Genomic DNA, 20649 nt, shown 5'->3' on the forward strand with positions numbered 1-20649 from the left:
AGCTTCCTCTGTTCACAACTCTCTTCAATCTGAGAGTTACGGATGAAAATTTGATCCATGAACTCCTGCAACATGTGCTTCCAAGGAAGGGAAAGACAACCTCAATCATTCTCTGCATGATTCTCTGCAGGAGTAGGAGTTTGGGGTTTGTTTGTAACCTTCATCATTCCCCTTTCTTCTGTTGACTGAATATGAAAATTTATGGGCCTCTGTTGAGACTATCATCCTGTCCATCCTGTCCCCCATCAAACCATGAATTTGGGCCTGATCTGAGCAGTGAGCAGAGACATTGAAGCCAAAGAGGAGGGGCTTCGGTTGGAAGAACACTTTGTGAGGGGAGCAGTAGTTTAGCTTCATAGATTCTAAAGTCCTGATTTAAAGCCTGGATCTGCTATTCTACTGTGATCCTTTTGCTGTGTAAGCGGTTAAGTTACTTAACCTCTCTGGTCTTAGTTTACTCATCTGTAAAATGGTGGTAATGATGGAGGGTGACATTAGCCTTTAACTCCTTTAATTGTCTTTGTGAGGATTGATAAATGAACATAAACTGCTTATCAGACTCTCTCTGTATTGTGTGTGTGTGTGTGTGTGTGTGTGTGTGTGTGTGTGTGGTGTAATTAAGCATTCACACACTTTATCCATCATCAGGTTTTCCTGCGCAATTAAAATCATGGTGCACCAGGGTGTGACAGCTCTGGTCACAGAACAGTTAAGTAAAGGTTCAAATGATGGAGAGATGGACGGATGAATGGTTGGCTGGACAGTTAATTGGATGAGTGAATGGCTGGCTGAAGAGATGATGGCTGGCTGGAGAAATGACCAGTGGAGGGAGATGGCTGGGTGGAGAAATAAAAGGATTACTAGAAGGATAGAGGATGTCTGTGTGGATGGTTGGGTGAAGAAATGAACAGCTAGATGAACAGATAATTGGAAAGATGGAGAGAAGATGAATGAATGATTAAATGGATGGAAGATGATTATATAGAAGGCTGGAGAGATACTGTCTGTCTGGCTGACCGGATGAAGGGTTGGATAGTAGGGCAGATGTATTGATGGGTGAATGGGTGAATGGGTTAATGGGTGAATGGATGAACGGGTAAATGGATGAATGGGAGGCCTAAATGAGCAGATAGATAAACAGATCTGGATAAAAGCAGAAGATCTGGATAACCAATAGGGGAAAGCTTAGAATAATACCAATGGATGAAATTTATAAATAAAGTAGCAAGGAATGATTAAATGAGTGAGTTCATCTTAACACCACTATCTAATATCAAAGATGAGCATAGAAGTCTCTTGTCTAGCTAGTGTATATTATAAAAGGTAGAAATGAGGAGTGTGTGTCCAAGATTTATTTTCCCTAGCTCTTGCTCCTCGCTCCTTCAAGCTGGGGGGGAATAAGGTGGGGCAGAGCTGGGCAGGACCTCTTACCTCTGAGCCTCGCTTTCCTTCCTTTGGCAGTGCAGCTGAAGGATCCTCAGCGCTTCTGTGGAGAGGAACCAGGAGGGCCATGTGAGAGCTCTTGGGGAGCCAGGCTTGGGTGGAGGTAATGGGCGCTGAAGGGCACTAAGAGCACTTTAGTGTTTACTTCAAGTCAGGTGGCAGCCAGTGGAGAGGTCTGAGCAGAGAGGGAAGCAGCCTGACTCAGGTTTCAGTGGGATTCTTCTGGCCTTTGTGGGGTGATGGGGTAGAATAATGAAGACAGAACAGCTGTAAATACCTTGCTTTTTTCTCAAGACCTCCTCTAGGTGTACTTTCTCTCCATTCACTGAAAAACACAGTAACACTTTGAGCCTCCAAGGAAGGGGCTATATCACGTGCCCCCACTGCAACTTCATGCAAAGGGCATGCCCAAGGTCATACAGAAGGTCTGGTGCAGCCCCAGGAGAGGGGAGGTATGTTCTTGCCACCCTGCACCCATCTCCCACTGGGGACCATCCAGATCCAGCTTCTCCCTGCGGGTGCCCACATTCCCTGTAAACTCCAAAGGAGTAATGACTCTGTAGGATGCACAATGTTTATAGCGAGGAAAGAGTTGACTAGAAATAAATGCACTAAGTCATGAAGAAGCACATCAAGCAGGAGAGTGAGAGTAACAGAGAGAGAGAAGATGACATCCTATTTCATATGGGACCATCAAGGTAGACCTGTTGAGTGAAGTTTGAGCCAAGAGCTAAAGGATGACTTGAGATAGCAAGAAGCAATCTAGATTACATAGCATAAGAGCATTGCAGGCAGAGGGAACAGCCCATGCAAAGACTCTGAGGTGTGCACAGGAACACCAGCAGTGTCATGGGATCTCTGGGTCCCTCTTTTGGTCTCACTTACAAGAGTCCAATTCCCTGTGCAGCGTCTCCCAGAGAGCTTGAGTTTCTCCCAATTCCTCATTGGATTTCTTCTTTGCTGAGTCAAAACACAGAAGAAGACACTGTGAATGCAGCCTCTAGCCTGGCTATTCTCTCTTAGATTGTGACACAGCATGCTATCTTCAAGCAACCTGGAGGGGCGTGAATTTTATAGATGAGGAAGGGGAGTCATTCAAAGTCCAGGGCCAGCCTCAGTCCCAGTTTACCTTGCTGAAGCTCATTAATCCGGTTAATCAGATCTTCTATCTGTGGCTCCAGGCTTCCCTCTGCAGAAGGAAAGAAAGATTAAATCAGAGAAGACAGATGCCTGGCTGTCCAAGGCAGATGGAAGGTGGGTGTGTGTTGGCATTGTGTCTCTGCTGCTATCATCAGCACACATTTATTGAGTGCCTGTTGTATGCTGGGCTCTGTAAGAGGCCCTTTGCAGGGCTTGCATTCTGGATGGGAGAGATGGACATTGAACAAAGATATATATCAATGTAAGTGGCAATAACCTGCTGTGAAGGGGAATAAAGTGAAGCAAGGGGCTGGAGAGTGAAAGCGTAGAAGGTGCTTCTTGAGATGTGAAAAAGGCTCCAAATGTAGAAAGGGAAGGGAGCCCTGCAGTTTGGTGGGGATGTGGGGTGTGGAGGGAGGAACCCTGCCGGGCAGATGGACTAGTGCGGAGAGAGTGAGGCAGATGCCCAAAGTAATGGCTAAGGGGTTGGTGTGGCAGGTGTGAATCTAGTAAGCAAGTGGGGAGCAGCAAGGGGCAAGGTGGGGGGAAGTGGGGGTGCAGATCACTGAGGGTGTCCAAGGACATGCTGGGGGCTTCTAGTTGTAATTCTGAGCGTGGTGGGAGCCGGAGAAGACCCCCTGCCTGCCCCATCCTGTTAAAAGCCTGGCAGGGTAGTTGTCACTCTGTCCTTCCAGACCCTGGTATGGGTCCCATTAGAGAAAATGGGAAAGTGCTGCTTTAATCTTGTGGGTGGCAGCTTTCAAGTTCTCCAGTGACAGGGAGGTCGCTGCCTCTCTAGTGTAGCCATCTCTACCTTCTTACAGCCCCGTTATCAGTGTTTTGTGTGGAGAAGCCTTCTTCCTCATCCCTCTTTTGGTTTCAAGATCAGCAGCACAGAGCTGGGGCAAAAAGCTTCCCAGCCCTTGCTGGGTCCCCAGCCCCAACACTCTGGAGTTAGTAAACTCAAGCCCTGGATTTTCCGAGGCCACCAACTCCAGCTCCTGTGACTTCTAGCACAGTGGGTGCTTCCAAGGTGCTAATTATGGCTGACAAAGCTCCAGGCCTGCAATTTCTCTAATGTTAGCCTAGGCAGGAGCCCCTGTGCACTTCTGCAGGAGCCACAGGGTCTGGGGAAGGGGAGGTTCCCTTTTATTAGGAACAGATCAATGCACTGTAGAATTTAACCTGAGGATGGGCTGGGGAGGGGGTGTGTCCAACCTCCAATCCAGCCAGAATTTAGCCCAGCCCTGATATAGAGGGCTCCCAGGCCCCCTTCAACAGCAAAGCAAGGCGCAAAGCTATTTGTATTGCCATTTGTGTATAAAAAGGGCAGACAAAGAACACACACCCACGAATGTATTTTTTTTTAATCTCTAGAAAATACCCAAGAATTTAAAAATAGTCACTGCTGGCCTGTGGGTCAGGGAAATGGATGGTGTGTGTGTGTGTGTGTGTGTGTGTGTGTGTGTGCGCACGCGCACGCGGAAAGAATAAATTGTGTTAGAGGGAGAGAGTGCCATGGGATAATTCTCCAAGGTTGTGAGCTGAGGGAGCTGGGTTTGAGCCACATGCCTGACTCAAAACCCCAGGGGAGCCTCAGATACAAGGAGACACAGGACCTTTCTGCAGCTTTTTCACCATTGACAGCAAGTCCTCAGTCTTCAAAGGTTTGGTCTGCCCTGTGGAGATGAAAACCAGAATTACAGGATCCAGTGAGAGTGAGGGGACTGCGGAAAGGCCTATCTGGGAAGGAAGGAAGGAAGCCCCAGTGGGTTCTACAGACACCCCTGGGCTGGGACCCAGGCCAGGCTGAGGGCGAGGCTTCCAGCAAGAGGAGGGCCTTGACAGGACCCAGCCCCTTGCGCCTGAGGATCATGGTGTGTGCTGGATGGATCAGGGACCCTTATGGTCAGCTTCTCCCTGAGGTCAAAGGACACTACAGATCCCTTATTATAAGCAGTTCTCAACCTGTGGGTCGCGAACAATGAAAATACATCCTGCATATCAGATATTTACATTACAATTCATAACAGTAGCAAAATTACAGTTATGAAGTAGCAACAAAAATAATTTTATGGTTGGGGGTCACCACAACATGAGGAACTGTATTAAAGGGTCGCGGCATTAGGAAGTTTGAGAACCTGTAGTAAGGCTTAATACAACACAGGCATGAGAGAAGGGGAAGCACTTTTGCTGCTGCTGTTCAGAATAGTATGAAGTTCTAATCAATGCGATAGGGCAGAGAGATTTCATATGAATTCTGTAAAATCATTATAGGCCACAATTTGCAAATCTTAAAGAATTTATGGGTCTAGGAAATAGTTATTAATGACTAACAATAAAAAAAAGACAACAGGGTATTATGAGCTTTTTGATGGAAGAACATAACAGCACCTATGAAGGATTCTTGCCAACCAAATTAAAAAAAAAAAAGAAATCTTACTAAGGTTTCCATATCTACATGCCAATTCAAAGGAAGTGCAAGGGGCAGTAAAATATGTTAAATTGTATCATGGGGATGTGATCAGCATTTTAAGACTCTGGCAAATTCCACAAGACAATCTTGTTTCTTCAACAAGTAAATTGTAAAGAAGAAAAAGGGAGAGGGGGAAACTATGATTAAAAGACTTGAGACAGCCCTAGCTGGTTTGGCTCAGTAGATAGAGTGTCGACTTGCGGACTGAAGGGTCCTGGGTTCGATTCCAGACAAGAGCACATGCCTGGGTTTTGGGCTCCATCCCCAGTGGGGGGTGTGCAGGAGGCAGCCAGTCAATGATTCTCTCTCATCATTGATGTTTCTATCTCTCTCTTCCTCTCTGAAATCAATAAAAATATACTTTTTTTAAAAAAGACTTATATCAATCAATTGTAATGAATTTGGATCTTAATTCAAACACACTTTCACCATATATACTTCTATACATTTTTTTAAAAAATATTTTTTTTAATGGTTTCAGAGAAGGGAGAGGGAGAGAGAGATAGAAACATCAATGATGAGAGAGAATCATTGATTGGCTGCCTCCTGCAAGCCCCACACTGGGGACCAAGCCCCACAACCCAAGCATATGTCCGTGACCTTCTGGTTCTTAGGTCAACACTCAACCACTGAGCTATGCCAGCTGGACCTTCTATACATCTTTAACAGGAGCCTATGTTACTTTTAGAATTATAATAACAATAAAATAACAGAAAAAAAATATTGACATCTTAAACTTTTGAAATCAATGATAGAAGGTCAAATCCCAATGACTCATCCCTCTCCAAGGAAAACTGGGCAGAGACTATAAAAGGCAGCACACAAATCACACATGATGGCTAAAAAGCAATAAACAGAAAAGTCTCTTCCCCTCAGACACCAGTTCCTCAATTTCCCTCCTCAGAAGTCGCTAGTGTTACAAGCTTAGAGATAATTCAATTCATATGCAAGCATATCTCCACCCTTTCTATATAAGTGGTATCCTATCCTAAATGATGTTCCACAGCTTGTATTTTTCATTTGACAATGTATACTGGTGATCTTTTTATTCTTTTTAGTGGCTGAATAGCGGTCCACAGAGTAAATATACCATAATTTAAGAGAGGTCCCTTACTAGTGGATATTTAGTTTGCTTTCCTTCTTTTGCTGCCAAAACTAAGTACCATCAACCGGGGCTTCCTTTTGTGTGTGTTTGTGTTTTCACCTTGCATTCTATCTCTGTGTCCAAAATTCCCTCTTCTTATAAGGACACCAGACATTGGGTCAGGGCCCACCCTGATCCAGTATAACCTCATAGTAACAAGTCATATCTACAGAGTAAATATCCAAAACTTACTCAACTCCTCTGGATCAGAACTTCCACTTCTAGGAATCTATCTTAAGGAAAAAATTAAGGATGATGGCAAGATGTTGTTTCATTGTTTGTAATCTTAAAAGATGGAAGCAACCTAAAGATGCCTTAGTTGATTATAGCACTTTTGTAGGATGAAATTCTTTGCAGCCATTAAAAATCATGTTGTGAACCAGGGGCTTGTAACCCGAATTTATTAAATTTTGTTAAAATATTTGGTGGTGTATTCACTCTCTTTACATATTTTTGTCTTGCCTGAAACCTTTTACAAATTATATGCATTAATTTAATTTTGCATTTGATTTTTTAAATTACTTATTAAACAAATGAAGAACATAGAGTAAAAAATATGTCTCCCCTCACCATTAGCCCCTTCCCCAAGTCAATCCCCTTCCCAAGAAGTAATTACTGCCAACAGTTTGGTAAAGACATGCAGATCTTTTAGTAAAATGTCTTTTATGTATTGTTTTAATTTTTACTTTCTTATCCAAGTAACATTCTAAAAACATTCAAACACCACACAAACATGTGAAGTTAAAAATGAAACTTTCCCTTCTCTCCTTAGCCCCAAATCTCAGTGCCTTTCTCTGGTATTAATAGGCTGGTATGTAGTCTCTTGAGATTTTAAGCAGTTTTAAATACTCTTACTATTTGGAAATTAAACAAAAAAGTAAAGCTACTTTAATAATGAGGATAAGTATTTGTTATTGTTTTTTAAATAGTTCATTATGAAAACTTCAAATGCACATAAAAGTAAGGAGAATACCGTGATGAGCCTGATTTATTCATCGCCCAGATCTGACAATCCTTAATATTTGCTTCAGCTGTTTTTCCAGGAAAGCCCCAGGCTTCGTAACATGTCATCCCCAGATACTTAAGTTTCACTACTCGAAGACATTTTCTTAGATGACTCCAATCCTATAATTATACCAATATTAACAATTATCACTAATCATTGGATCATTAATATCATCTAGTACCCAGAACATATGTGATTTCCCCGACTGTCCCCATGCCTTTTATAGCTGGCTTTTGCAGCCATTTTTGTGAAAGCTCCATCTATGTTTTTCCTCTCCCCTGCACTTCTAGTCCTAATCATTGGGGTATGATCATGGGTGATCAGTAAATCTTTTAAATAATCCAGCTAACAACTTAATAAACGTTTTTTTAAAATCCATGTTATAAAACAGATTAAATGCATGAGCCCCTTTTAAACATTTTATTTTGAAATCATTTCAGATGTACATAAAAGTTGTAGAAATAGACCACAGTGCTCCTACTTGCCTTGTATCAGGTTTCCCATTTGTGAGCGTTTCTGTACCATAAATCGCAGGCACCATGGCCCATTATTCCTTAATGTTCCAGTGTATATTTACTCTATTCAAGGGGAATCTACCAGATAACCACAGTACAACCATCCAAACCAAGATGCCAATATTAACCAATATTAATATGATTCTCGGATGCAATTCAAATTTCCCTCGTTCTCATCTTTTAAAAAATTATGCAGTGCTACTTACAGTTTCCTAAAAGAAAAACCATCACAAAAATGTCTCCACTTTTGCACAGCCCCCAAGATCCAAGTCCCTTATTAAGAGTCATCAGTGAGGCCTTTTGCCTTCAGATATTTTTCTGTGCAACCTACAAAGGGCTATGGCTGACATTGCTTCTACTTTATTTTGGAAATCCAAACTTTTTCCTCATAAAAATATCTTTTTAGAGTTCATTCTGTGCCAATAAATCATGGTCTTATCCTTTTAAATTTTAATTATTTTAAATTAAATTGCAATTTAACCATTTTTTTTCCTGCTGCTCAAAAAATTTTAAAGGTCCACCACACACAGGCATTCCACAATATGCATGAATATACCTAAGCTTAGCCATTTCCATAATTGCTCCTTTTTTTTTTTTTGGCTTCCATCAACAATGTCCTAATGACTTTTTCTGGCCCAGGTATCTCTATATTCTCCTGATTACTAAGCACGGTGGCCGAATATAGTGACTAGCATTTTAGATGCTAAAAATGTTCTGCCAAACTGCCTCCAGCTAAGCGTTTACTGGTCAGCTCTCCAAGTGAGATAAAAGATGGCCTTTCCCCCCAGAGTAATCAATATTAGATATCATCTCTCCTTTTATAAAGCCAATTTTAATGGCTAAAAATGGTAACATCACCTGCTCTTAAATTTCCTCCTTGCTGATGAAGTAACTTCAATTGTGACAAACTTGAAAGTGGATACTAAAAGCTTTGTAGTAGGTGGCAGCTGCAGTAAGTGCTCAATGAGATCTATTGGCATCGGTCTCATTTCTGTCGGGTCTTTGTAGAAAGCTGGCATTCAATGTGTGGCCCTAATCTGAGAGAGCTCTCCATGTTAGTTACTTCATTATTCATACAATACACAAATTATTGAGCACCTACTATGTGCCAAGCAGGCATTGTTTGGGCCTTGGGGAAAGAGCAACGAATGGTTCTCATGGCGCTGACATCCTAGGACAATAAACAAGTTATTGTCGATGTCTGCAGACAGGTCTGGACAAAATGCAACCGTGTTTATTAACACAGCGGTTTAGGCTGCAGAAAGGGGGTTATGGGTGAGCGGAGGGCGGAAAGGTGGCAGCTGTTGAAACAGTGACGGGTACATGGCGGGACAGTCTTGGGGGTTTTCTTCTTTTCTAGACGGCAATTCCCCTCCCTCCCCTCTCCCGAAGGTGTGGGCATCATTGTCACAACGCCCTGGAGAAAAGCGGTCTGGTCTGTGGGATTAGGATTTAAAAGTCCACACAACGTGTGAACCGCCTGGGTGTCAGAGGATGGGGAGTTACTGTGAATTTCCTCAGATGTGGCAGCAGGGTGGTTTTTGTGAGAATGTCTACCTCCATCCGTTGCTTGAAGAGATGCATACTTAAGTATTATTTACCTTGTTATAAAAGGCCTAAAGTTTTACTCCTTTTTTTTTGGAACTGCTATCAATCTCTCTCTATTGGACTGGGACAGAGGCTTCCCCTCTGCCCTGGCCGCGGCCGGCTTACCCGCGCATCCCTTGCCCTCGCCCTCCTCCGCCTCCTCCGAGGCCGCCAGCGGCTCCAACTTGGCCGCCATTTTCCCAGCAGGAGTTAGTTAGGCGCATGCGCCTTCGACAATTGATGGGGGGGGGGGGAGGAGCACGCGAGGGCAGGAAGGCTCTGCAGCGCGCATGCGTGCAGCACTGGACCAGGATGAGCGCAAAGGAGTTTCCGTGAGCCTCTGGCTCAGCGACATGCGGCTGTAATTCGCTTGGAGAAAACAAGGCTAGAACTAGGGTCTTAGTGACTGGGGACCGAGTGTTGTGAGTACATATACAAATTAGAAAGGTCTCGCCCCCTCCAGGTTGCTCGTGTAGTGCAGGTTGTCAGAAAGTCTGGGGCAAATGTCCATGTGTCGTGGGGTGGTACACACGGGTCCGAGTCCCTTTTCATTCACAAATGCTCACTTAGCCGGTGAGAGGTCAGTTATCTCTATTTCACGAATGAGCAGAAGGAGCCTTAGAAGTTAAGTCACCTCCTACGTAAAAGTTCTGGATCTCTGTGTGAAGTCGGGGGCTTTGCCCTGGGTTACACAGACAGACTGCGAGGACCACCTTTCTCATTAACATTAGCAGCAGCCAACACTGATGGGGTCCCTTTTGACAGGGAGATGAAGTACAACAAGGGCGAAAGAATGTCCCTGTGGGGATTGGTCTAGACCTTTTCTTTTAAGTATCTTTAGGTCAGTTCCAGCACAGGCTGGTCCCATGGGTCACCCACAGAGACCTTGGCCATCCCTGGACACTCAGGGCTAAGAGCCCACCGTGGAGGCCAACTCCAGATGCAGGACAGAGGGCATGGTGCCTAGGTAACGGAGGAGAAAGTCCCTGACAGAGGCTGGAACATCATCCAAGTGGAGATAGTGAGGCAGAGGGAAGGGAAGAAGCCTAAGGATTTCTCCATAGGTGGAGATGCAGGAGGGGCTGAGGAAGCAGCCTGCTGACCTATGTCCAGTCATCTCTCATTCGTGGGCAAGCCCTCAGATCTTGCCTTATTGTCCAGGGAGAGAGAGACCAGCCACAGACACCACCATCAACCACCCCACCCCTTCCAGCTCCCCCTTTGCAGGGTGGAGACAGAAGGTAAGAGCCAAAGGTAGTTGTTCCCAGCACTGCCCCATCTGGGAGGTTCTGCCACTCAAGATCCAGTGAACAAGCCATTATGGGAAGCTTGGTCCGTAGAGGCAGATGAGGCTGCCGGAGGTGTCGAGTACTTGGGTGGATAACGAATGAAAAGCCGATCTTCCTCTTTCTTCACCCAGCGTAGGAGTTTGGTCACTACCAAGATGGCACCTGCCTTGGTCACCAGGGGGCTGAGGCAGGTATAGAGCTCAAATTTAGAGGTTACCTGTGGGTTTGAGAGGAGACAGAGTCAGTTGGGCTGGAAATGGTCATCCCTAACCCTGTCCATCCAACCCGAGCCCCATGCCTATCTCCTGTTTGGAAGACGCACCTGGCAGCAGCTCCCACCTGATGCTGTCTGGTCACTGGGCTAAAGCAGGTAAGCTGATATTATTGTGTCATGGGTGAGCCAGGGGTTCTCAGTTGAACCAAGGGTGGGCCAGGTTCAGTTGAGCCAAGGGATCGTTTAGATCTAGTGGCTTCAACTGGGTGATGCTGACTGTGATGCTCACCTATAGAATGGGTGTAACAACAACAGTGCTTTTTAATGAGCAATTGTTGTATACAAGGTCCTGTTCTGAGCTCTACACACCTATGTCTTCATCATCTGTACCCTGAGTATAAGAGGATTAATTCCATTTAATCCTCACACCAATCTGAGAGATGTAATGTCATGAGATCACCAGTTCTTTCCACACCACTTCTCACTGCTCTCCCCTCACTTCCTCTGTTCCAGCCACTCTAGCCTTTTTGCTCTTCCTCAACCATAAACCAGGCTCAGTCCCACCTCACAGCATTTGCACAGCCCTTTCCCTCTGCCAGCTGTACTCTTCCTCCAGATACTCACATGGCCCACTACCTCCCTGCCCCACTTAGCTGCCATCTCCTTGGTGAGTAATCCCCCAATCATCCGATTTAAAATCCTGGGCCTACCATATCTTGGTTTTGAATCACCATTCTTCACTAAAAGGTACAAGAGCTACTTGGACAAATGGACTGACACAGAGAAAGTACAAGATGAGCTTGGAACATCTTGTGCCAAAAAGTAAGAAGTGTTCCAGCAGCGATGGAGACATGTCAAATGACACAAGGGACAGTGTACCTACATCACGGCTCCCACTGGCTATGTGAGAGACAATTTGAGCAATGAAATAAATAACAGACAAGAAAAATAAAGGATAGAGAAGATTTTAGCCCACTGAATTAAAGAAAAATCCATGAGACCATAACTAATATAAAATTAAAAATTCAACAAATACAGGAGGAAAAGGTCTCTAAGACAATAGAATATCAAACAATAACTGTAGAAGGAATGACAGGGTTAGAAAAATGACAGTCTAGTAATAAACACCAGAGTAATAACTATTGCAGGCAAGAATCATTAATGGATATTAAAATTAGTGGGTGAAAATATGATGAAAAACAGAACAGTAACATAATCACCTCATGCTATTTACTAATTACAAAGGGGAGAAATACTAACCTTACTGTGGATAAATCTGACAGACACCACCTTAACTAAGTGATCAAGGCTAATATCATCAACAACAGGACAAACTGACATTGTGGGCCTCCTGATATGATGCAGAGAAGGACACATCACTTCTGTGATATTCTTTCAAAAAATGCATGACCTCTATTTAGTCAGGATAAATACCAGGAAAACCCAAGTTGAGGGACATTCTAAAAACTAACTGGCTGGCACCCTTTAAAAGTGCCAAGATTATGAAAGACAAAAAAGACTGAGGAACTGTTCCAGAATAAATGACACTAGGGAGACACAATAAATAAATCCAGCATGTGATCCTGGACTGGATTCTGGACCAGTAAAAAAACATTAGTGGGGCAACTGGTGAAATCTGAATGAAGTCTGTGGATTAGATGCCATTATACTGGTGTTAATTCCCTGATTTTGATAAGTTACTGTGGTTATATTAATATCTGGAGAAATTAGGTGATGGAGTTATTTATAGTAATTTTTTCTACTATTTTTGCAACTTCTTTGTAAGTCTAAAATTGCTTGGAAATAAAGTTTAAAAAAATAAAAAACAAAAAAAGCCCCTGGCTTAGAACAATGCCTGATACTCAATAGGTACCCAATACATTATTTAATAAATGTGCACTGAATGGCAGAGCCCAGGGGGAAGGTGCCATTTCCTATGGGGTCACCTTGACCAGAATAGATGACATTTAACCCTTTGCACTCCGAACCATTCTGGACATTGGCTACCAGCTACTCGACGCTACTTTGCGGCGGAAACGTGCATTTACAGACCCTCGTATTATTTAGTATAATTTTGGAACCAAGTAACGTATTATAATGATATTGGACTTATATGAATTGGGTGACATCGAGGAATGTATATTTGCAAAAAAAACAATATTTTATTGTTTATAATTTTGTACAGTATGATAAGTTTTGTAACACTCCCCAATATGCATTGCAGGCTGATTAGTGCATGTTTGACAGTAATAAGTGGTTTGACGCCTGCCACCAGGTGTTTTCCTGTTAGAACACACAATGCAGTCCCGTTTTCTTTGTCCCACATCGGGAATATGTAGTTTATTGTTTAATCCGACACAAAACCCGCTGACATTTCTTGTATATATCTTAGTAATTTTACGATATTTTGATTTAATTTCTTGTGCCATTTCAAGATAAAACTTCAGGGAACAATGCATGTCTCAAAAAGTTGCGTTGAAATAACTCAATTCCCCGTAATCACTAATAAACTGCAATGTCCCCTGAGAGGGGACATCCGAGTGATATGCTAGAATTCCGATGTCCCCTGAGAGGGGACAGCGGAGTGCAAAGGGTTAATACACCCATAGAAAGTGAGGACAGAAGCCCTGGAAAGACTGCAGGGAAGGATATGCCAGGTAGGAGGCATAGCATGGAACCACGCCTTTGGTATTCAAGGAGTTCTGAACTGGTGCCTGAAGACACATGGGCGGGACTAATGGGAATATAGGAAATCAGCAGACACAGTGATGGTTGTTAATGGGGCCTCTTGAAAGTTGACACTGTCCTGGTTGCTAATGGGGGAACAGCAAACAGAATGATGGGGTTAATGAGGTTTGGAGACACTGTGATTGACCCTTATGGGTTTCAAAGACACATGTGTAATGGCAGGGACAGTGTTGAAAGCAAAGGTATACAAAGGCTATGGATGGAGTTTGTGATGGCTGGGGGGATACAATGGACGCAAAAAGAACTGAAGCAGGGAATTAACCCCTGAAGAGCCCTCTCCCCAACTCACCCAGGCCAGCAGAGTCTCCTTCTCAGCCACGTGGTAAATGAGGCGCAGCGGCCGGGAGCTACTATGGAGGCGAGCATGCAGGCGGTGGTATAGGTCCGACAGTCGCTGCCGTTCCTCTTCTCTGCTGTACGGGGCCTCTAGCTCAGGGCTGCAGTGAGGGAGGGAGGCCAGCGACAGGGTCAGTCTAGGGCTTTCTTGGCTGGCCATCTCCCCTCAGTCTAAGGAGTTCAATTAAGCTAAGGAGCTAAATAAGCCTTCCCCATTAGACTTAAAGAATCTCTATGGTCAGAGGCCCAGCTTTCCCCTCAAACTATGGGATTCCTTGAATACTGGGGCCTTAGTTTCCATTAGAATAAGGGATTCCTTGAGATTGGTAGTTGAGCGTCCCTCATCAGTTATACACCTGTTCTATTCCATCATTCTCGAGCAGTGGTCGGCAAACTCATTAGTCAACAGAGCCAAATATCAACAGTACAACGATTGAAATTTCTTTTGAGAGCCAACTTTTTTAAACTTAAACTATATAGGTAGGTACATTGTTATTAACTTAATTAGGGTACTCCTAAGGCTTAGGAAGAGCCACACTCAAGGGGCCAAAGAGCCGCATGTGGCTCGTGAGCCGCAGTTTGCCGACCACTGTTCTAGAGCATCAGTTGCCAACCTTTCGGACCTCATGGACCACCAGTGGTCCATGGACTACCAGCTGGTGACCGCTGTTGTAGAGCATGGCTGGCTTTCTTTCCTGAAACATGTCTATGAGATGCTGAACCTTCCAGTTAGATAAGCCTTCCCACCTGGCAGACTGCCCAAGGATCAGGACCCACCTGGTAAACTGAGGCAGCTGGCGGTGATGGTCAGGGATGTCCAGTGGCTTATAGAGGAAGTGACGAAGGCCAGGTGCTCCCACGGCCTGCACACTGTAGGATGGGGCAGTGGCTGATGGGGCATTAGAGAAACTGGCAGCCTCCCCAAGGTTACGCATGGCACCAAGCGTGTGCATGCCGTCTTCCACCAGGCGCCGGCAGGTGGCCATGTCATGGAAGGCCTCAGGGTCAGTGCCAAGTAGCAGCAGGCAGACAGGCATGGCGTCCAGGCGGGCCACATAGGCATAGAAGAAACCATCTGGGTTGAAGCGGGGCAGGCACACAGGTGCCCACGCTTCCCCTGCTGCAAAGGCAGGTGCACTGACCCAGTTGAGCAGCAACTGCAGGTCAGCTGGGTCCAGCCGGCACTCAGCCAACACATTCCGCTCCTGGGCTGCTGTCACCAGTTGACCACCCACCGCCAGCACGGACAGTGCCAGGCCAGGTGCTGTGCAACGTCGGAGCAGTGTACCCAGTGCTTCCCGCAGCGGGCGAGTGAGGGGCACACAGCGGACCGCACCCAGGAGCAGGGCACCTGGGTCCCGCTCCACACTGTCCAGAAGCCGGTCTAGGGTGCGCTCGGAGCCAGCTAGCAGGCGGCGGAGGTCGTAGTTCTGCTTACGGGCGAAGATGCGGGCCACACTTGCACGGGTCAGTGTACTCACGATCTGTGCGTGCACAGCTAGAAGCTCCTCCCGCAGCTGGGCTGCTGACTGAGGAGTCCTTGACACAGCCACCAGCAGCAGTGGGCCCTGCTGTAGGAACACCAGCTTGTGGTCCTCTGGGGGAGGGAAGGGATGGGCAGGGGGTAGCGATGAGTCGGTGGTGACTGAGAGGATCAGGTGAGGCTCTTCCCCCCTTTCCCTGAACACACACCTCTGGCCCAAGCTTTCGCGGTCACTCTGTGGAAACTCGGACTTAGGGTTAGGACAATCTGGGGGAGACTGAACATTTGTAGAGACACGATGGGATGGTCAAAGAATCAGGTTAGACATATAACATGAAGTGGGGGAAGATGAAGCAAGGAATGACACAGCCAGAAAGATACCCAACTCAGCCACACAGCCACACAACCATGCTGTCAGATAAACAAGGAAGTATCCAGCCAGTCACTTACATCCCAGGAGTTAATCACTCAGAACCCAGAAGGCCAAACTGACAGATGGACACAACACCAAGCCCTCACCCCTTCAGGACTGGAAAGCCAGCCACACACACTGACCCACACCTGGCTGGCTGGACAGTGCCCCCGGAAGTCAGACAGACCTATAGCTGCTACCCAGACAGCCATATTCATATTCACAGTCACTGCCCCCAGTTCCACCTCCTGCCCCTTTGCTCACCAGCATAGATGGCGCGGATGGTATCTCCTGCACTCTGCACGAAAGACACGAGAGCTGTCATCACACCCATGGTAGTCGACAGTGCCTCCACACTACCGTACCTCGAGTAGATGGGCTTGCCTGCCTCACTCAGTACAAACACGTGCTTTCGCTTGCTGCGCCAGTCCTCGTCACTTGGATCTCCGCCCTGGCCCCCGGAGCCACTCTCAGAGTCATCCATGGCATTATTCTCAGAGGCTGCAGGATCCCAGAGCTCACGGGTACATGAAGGGGACTCTGACTGGGGCAGTGGTGACAGCAGGCTGGGTGGCTGGTCCTTGGTCTTGGATCCTGAAAGGGAGCCCCTGGTGGGTCACCTGCCTGTGGACTCCCACTAACCCCCTGTGCCCAAGGACTCACCAAATGCCTACCAGCCCCTTCCCCCAATGACCCCTGATGCTGACACAGAACTCCAGGTATCTTCTCTGCCCTTCAATTACATCCACATGATGCCCTTAAAACCCCAATAATCCAATCTCTCATTGTCATAATTGAACCCTCTTATGTCCTAAAGACCAATTATTCCCCTTTCAATAACTGCCATTTCTAAGTCTTCAAAGCACCCCATTTCCTGAATAACTTACATCTTCAATGATCCCCATTAATAACCTCTGATCCCTCATCCTCCTGATACCATTACATCTATTTTTTTAAATATATTTTATTAATTTTTTTTTTTTTTTTTTTACAGAGAGGAAGGGAGAGGGATAGAGAGTTAGAAACATCGATGAGAGAGAAACATCGATCAGCTGCCTCCTGCACACCCCCTACTGGGTATGTGCCTGCAACCAAGGTACATGCCCTTGACCGGAATCGAACCTGGGACCTTTCAGTCCGCAGGCCGAAGCTCTATCCACTGAGCCAAACCGGTTACGACCCATTACATCCATTAATATTTGGGTTTTTCACTGCTCCTTGTCCCCACTACCTTAATCCCTTAGTTATTCTCACTGATGTCCACTGATCCCTAATGACCCTATTGATTCTCTTGAGCACCATTTATATTCTTGATGATGACCACTGATTCTCCCAATGACTGCATGAATATCCACTAACACCCAGATCTTTAATCCCCTCTATTTACTCCCACTGCTGTTCATTACCATTTCAAAGACCCCACATTAACATCACTAATACCTGGGTCTTCAATGACCTTCACTGACTGCTCTGACCCACAATCTATTCTACTCCATGTCCATTCCACCCCTACCTGACCACTATTAATGTCCACTAACATCCTAGACTTCCAGTAGTCTCTGTTGACTCCCCTAACCCTCTTTTATTCCCTTCTCTCCAATGATCACTATTAATCTCCACTAACACCTAGGACTTCAATGACCTCCACTGACTCTCTTGATCTCCCTTTATTCTCAGTGGTATCCACCCCCCTCCCTACAATAACCACCATAATATACACTAAAACACAGGACTTCTATAAATATGACCTCCACTGCCCTTTCCTATGATTATTATTAACAATCACCAATGAAACCCACCACTTCAATGCCTCCTACTGACTCCCCTGACACACCTCCTATTAATCCAGTCAATGTCCATTGATTTCCCCCAAGGACAACCATTATTACCCACTGGCAACTATGTCTCAACAATTTTCCCATGAAATCCCCATGACCTCATATTCCTTCATTCTCTCACTGACATTCTATGACTCCACTTGCTCCCAATTACCAACGACCTCCTCCCAATCTCTGCCATTACTTGCTAACAATTCCCAAGTTCTCAAAGACCGCCCTCCTCCACCGTTTAATCTTAAGAGATGTCCACTGCTCCTTCCAACGTGATCAATGAGCAATGCCCCCAATGACTTCCATCGACGCTCCACAGAATACCTTTACACATCCACCTGGGTCTTCAAAGACTCTCCTACTGGTCCTCTAACTCCCCAAGTAATCTCATTGATGTCCACTGCCTGCCCACCCATAATCGCCATTAGTAGCCACTAACATCTGGTTCCTTAAGAGAGTACCTCTGACAACTCACCATTGTCTCCTCAATGAGGTAAATACTCTGGGTGTCCACAGGCTTCCACTGACCCTCTTCCCCACCTCAGTGACTTAAATGACACCCTAGTCCCCAAAGACACCGATTTCTAAATAGTCCACCTTGGACCTTCTTAACTTCCTTTCGGTCAGTCATTGACCTGACCATCTTAAATCCCCAGTGCCCCCCTTTGACCCCAACTAATCCCTTTTTGATACCCCAAGGGCCTAACTCAACCCAAGTCCCCAGTGAACATTCACCGATGCTCACTGATTTCCTCCTTTTCATTCCTCGAGGATTTAAACTGCAATGTGAGTCAACGACGACCTCTTACTGACCACATGCAACCCTGTTAAGACCCAAAAAGGCTCGTTACTGGTCCCTTCATTGACCTCCCTCAACAATGACACCCCTATACATTCTTTGGAATTTGTGGTAAGGAAAAAACATACCTGTTTCCTCCAGGCTCCGGTCCTCGGAATCTGTAGGGTCCTCCTGAACCCCTCCACCGTCTCCAGCCTCCTCACTGGGGAGCCGCGTGTCCTCCAAGTCCTCGGCGTCCCCGGGGGCTGGGGCAGCAGGGTCTCCTCCGGCCTCCATCTGCACATCCCTGGGCGGCAGGGGAAGTGAGGGTGATGGGCAGCAAAAGAAACTTCCTGAAAGCCTTTACTGAGCTTAGCCCTCTTGTCCACGCTCCTAGTGCTCGTTTACCCTCGGTTTTGAACAGGATGAGACATTTAAAAATGTGACCAAATTACTTGCATCCTCCAGCACTTGCCGAAAAGGGAGGATCTACCGAGCCGCAGGAATTAAAAGATACATAAACATCTGTTTTAACCCGGTATCTCAACTGGCCGGGTACCATTACTTCCCATGGCCTCGGAAGCATCACACTTCCGGGTGCGACTGATGTCTTGCCACACTTCCGGGTGCGACGACGCTCTGAAGGAACTTGGTGCCGCAGACCTTCATTCGCAGCCCGCCGGCCCGACCCCTCTCCCGCTGCCCACTGGTCTTCGCTCACCGTTGAGAAGGAGCGCACCACTCCCGGGTCTACGTCGGGTCCGGTTGGGAACCCAGCTAGCCCCCTCTGCACGCCTTTGCACCAAACTGGCTCCACAGCTACGCGAGGCGAGCGGGGTGCACTTCTCGTACCGAAGGCTGTTGGCGTGAGGGGGGCGCGGCTCACGGTCAGCCAATCCGGAGTACGGGGGCGCACGGCCCTCCGTATGGCCCAATCAAGAGAAGCCGGCATCCCTCTCCCTCCCCGTATCCGCCTCTTCTCTCTACCAATAATGTGCGCTGGATTGCGATTGCACCCGCCCATTCCTTGACTGACAGTTTCCTGGGCCCAATCGAAAGCTCGAGCCAATTCCCCTTTTCGCTCGAGGACGTTCACAGCCTAAACAACCGTAGATACAGTACCCGACCAATAGGATGTTTGACGGACAGCCGCCGCTTCCAATTGGAGTGCCGTGCGTAACCTGGTCAGCCTATGGAACTCGGTGCTCAAGCAGAAGGCGGACCTCTCAGAAATAGGAAGTATTCGCAAGTCTCTGTATTCAGCCAAGCAAAGGGCTCGTGGCCTCTGGAGAAAAGGGAAGCACGAGCCGTGAACATCCTCACAGCGCGGAGGAATGAGTTTGCGAAGGTAATGTGCAGGCTGATCAGGGCTCGCCCAGACGGGCAAAATACCGAGCCGACCTCCTTTCAAATAAGCCACGGCCCTGTGGGCGGAGCTATAGAGATGGGAAGTGCCTGTCTGACGGGGTAGCCGGTGGGCGTGGCCTTGAGAGCCTGCTGAGTTCCGTGGGCTGAAGAAAATGCCCATTGGCCGCTATCTGGCAAAGCTGTATAAATGGCGTGCCTACATTGTCTAGTCTTCCCTTTTCTCCTTTTCTGTTAAATAATAACTAGGTTTTTAGAACAGTATCACCAAGAGCCAATTACGTAGTTAGCTAGGAGGCGATCCTCCCGCAGTTGAGTCTTGACATGACTGTAGTTCTGATTTTCATCTTGGTTGCAGCCTCGCAAAAACACCCTGAGGCACAGTCACTAAGGCTAAAACAGAAAAATTTGCTCCATTGGGCTTCATTAAATTTTTTAAAAGTATGCTCTTTGCAAGGCGCTTCTAAAAGAATGAAAAGCCACAGATTGGGGGGAAAAATATCACATATCTAACAAAAAACAGTTAGTGGGAATGTGAGCAACATATGCACAAGACCTATATCCAGGTTACTATAAGATTTTTCTGAAAGAAACTAAGAAGATCTCAATAAATTGGGATTATACTATGATCATTGATTGGAAACCTTAAAAAAAGTCTACATTTTAGTGTAATTGTGATGAATATTCTACCATAAATTTTTGAGGAAACATGATTTTATCCTAATAAGATGGGGACTTTGGGAGGTAAGTAGGTTCAGAAGGTCATAAGGGTGGGTGCACCTGAGGGGATTGGTGGTGTTAGAAGAAGAGCCCAGAGAGCTTGCTTTCTCTTTCCCTCCTTCCCGTGAGGATACAGCAGCAAGGCAGTGGTCTGCAAACCGGGA

The 20649-nt window shown here is 46.2% G+C and overlaps 2 protein-coding genes across 3 annotated transcripts in view; both read right to left on the bottom strand.

The window, feature by feature from the left end:
* Positions 1-9516, bottom strand: part of SYCE1L (synaptonemal complex central element protein 1 like) — an 11977-nt gene extending 2461 nt beyond the window's left edge. Inside the window, 6 exon segments of the mRNA XM_023752589.1 lie at positions 1425-1486; positions 1721-1768; positions 2329-2403; positions 2573-2632; positions 4203-4262; positions 9453-9516. Coding sequence (XP_023608357.1) covers positions 1425-1486; positions 1721-1768; positions 2329-2403; positions 2573-2632; positions 4203-4262; positions 9453-9507 — 360 coding nt within the window. The 5' untranslated portion in view covers positions 9508-9516.
* MON1B (MON1 homolog B, secretory trafficking associated) lies at positions 7615-19303 on the bottom strand. Of its 2 annotated transcripts, none has more exons than XM_006087060.3 (6): positions 19122-19284; positions 18550-18707; positions 16058-16387; positions 14676-15495; positions 13852-13999; positions 7615-10817 (listed from the first exon to the last, which is right to left on the bottom strand). In XM_006087060.3, the coding sequence occupies exons 2-6, from the start codon at positions 18695-18697 to the stop codon at positions 10608-10610; spliced, it is 1656 nt and encodes a 551-aa protein (XP_006087122.1). In that variant the 5' UTR covers positions 18698-18707; positions 19122-19284; the 3' UTR covers positions 7615-10607. The 2 variants fall into 2 exon arrangements, 1 of the variants encoding a protein (XP_006087122.1); XR_002828826.1 differs by adding an exon at positions 10923-11103 and having other exon boundaries at positions 10677-10817; positions 18550-19303.
* Between the last annotated feature and the right edge of the window lie 1346 nt (positions 19304-20649).

This window comes from Myotis lucifugus, unplaced genomic scaffold (assembly GCF_000147115.1).
Source record: "Myotis lucifugus unplaced genomic scaffold, Myoluc2.0 scaffold_35, whole genome shotgun sequence".
NCBI classification, from domain to species: Eukaryota; Metazoa; Chordata; class Mammalia; order Chiroptera; family Vespertilionidae; genus Myotis; species Myotis lucifugus.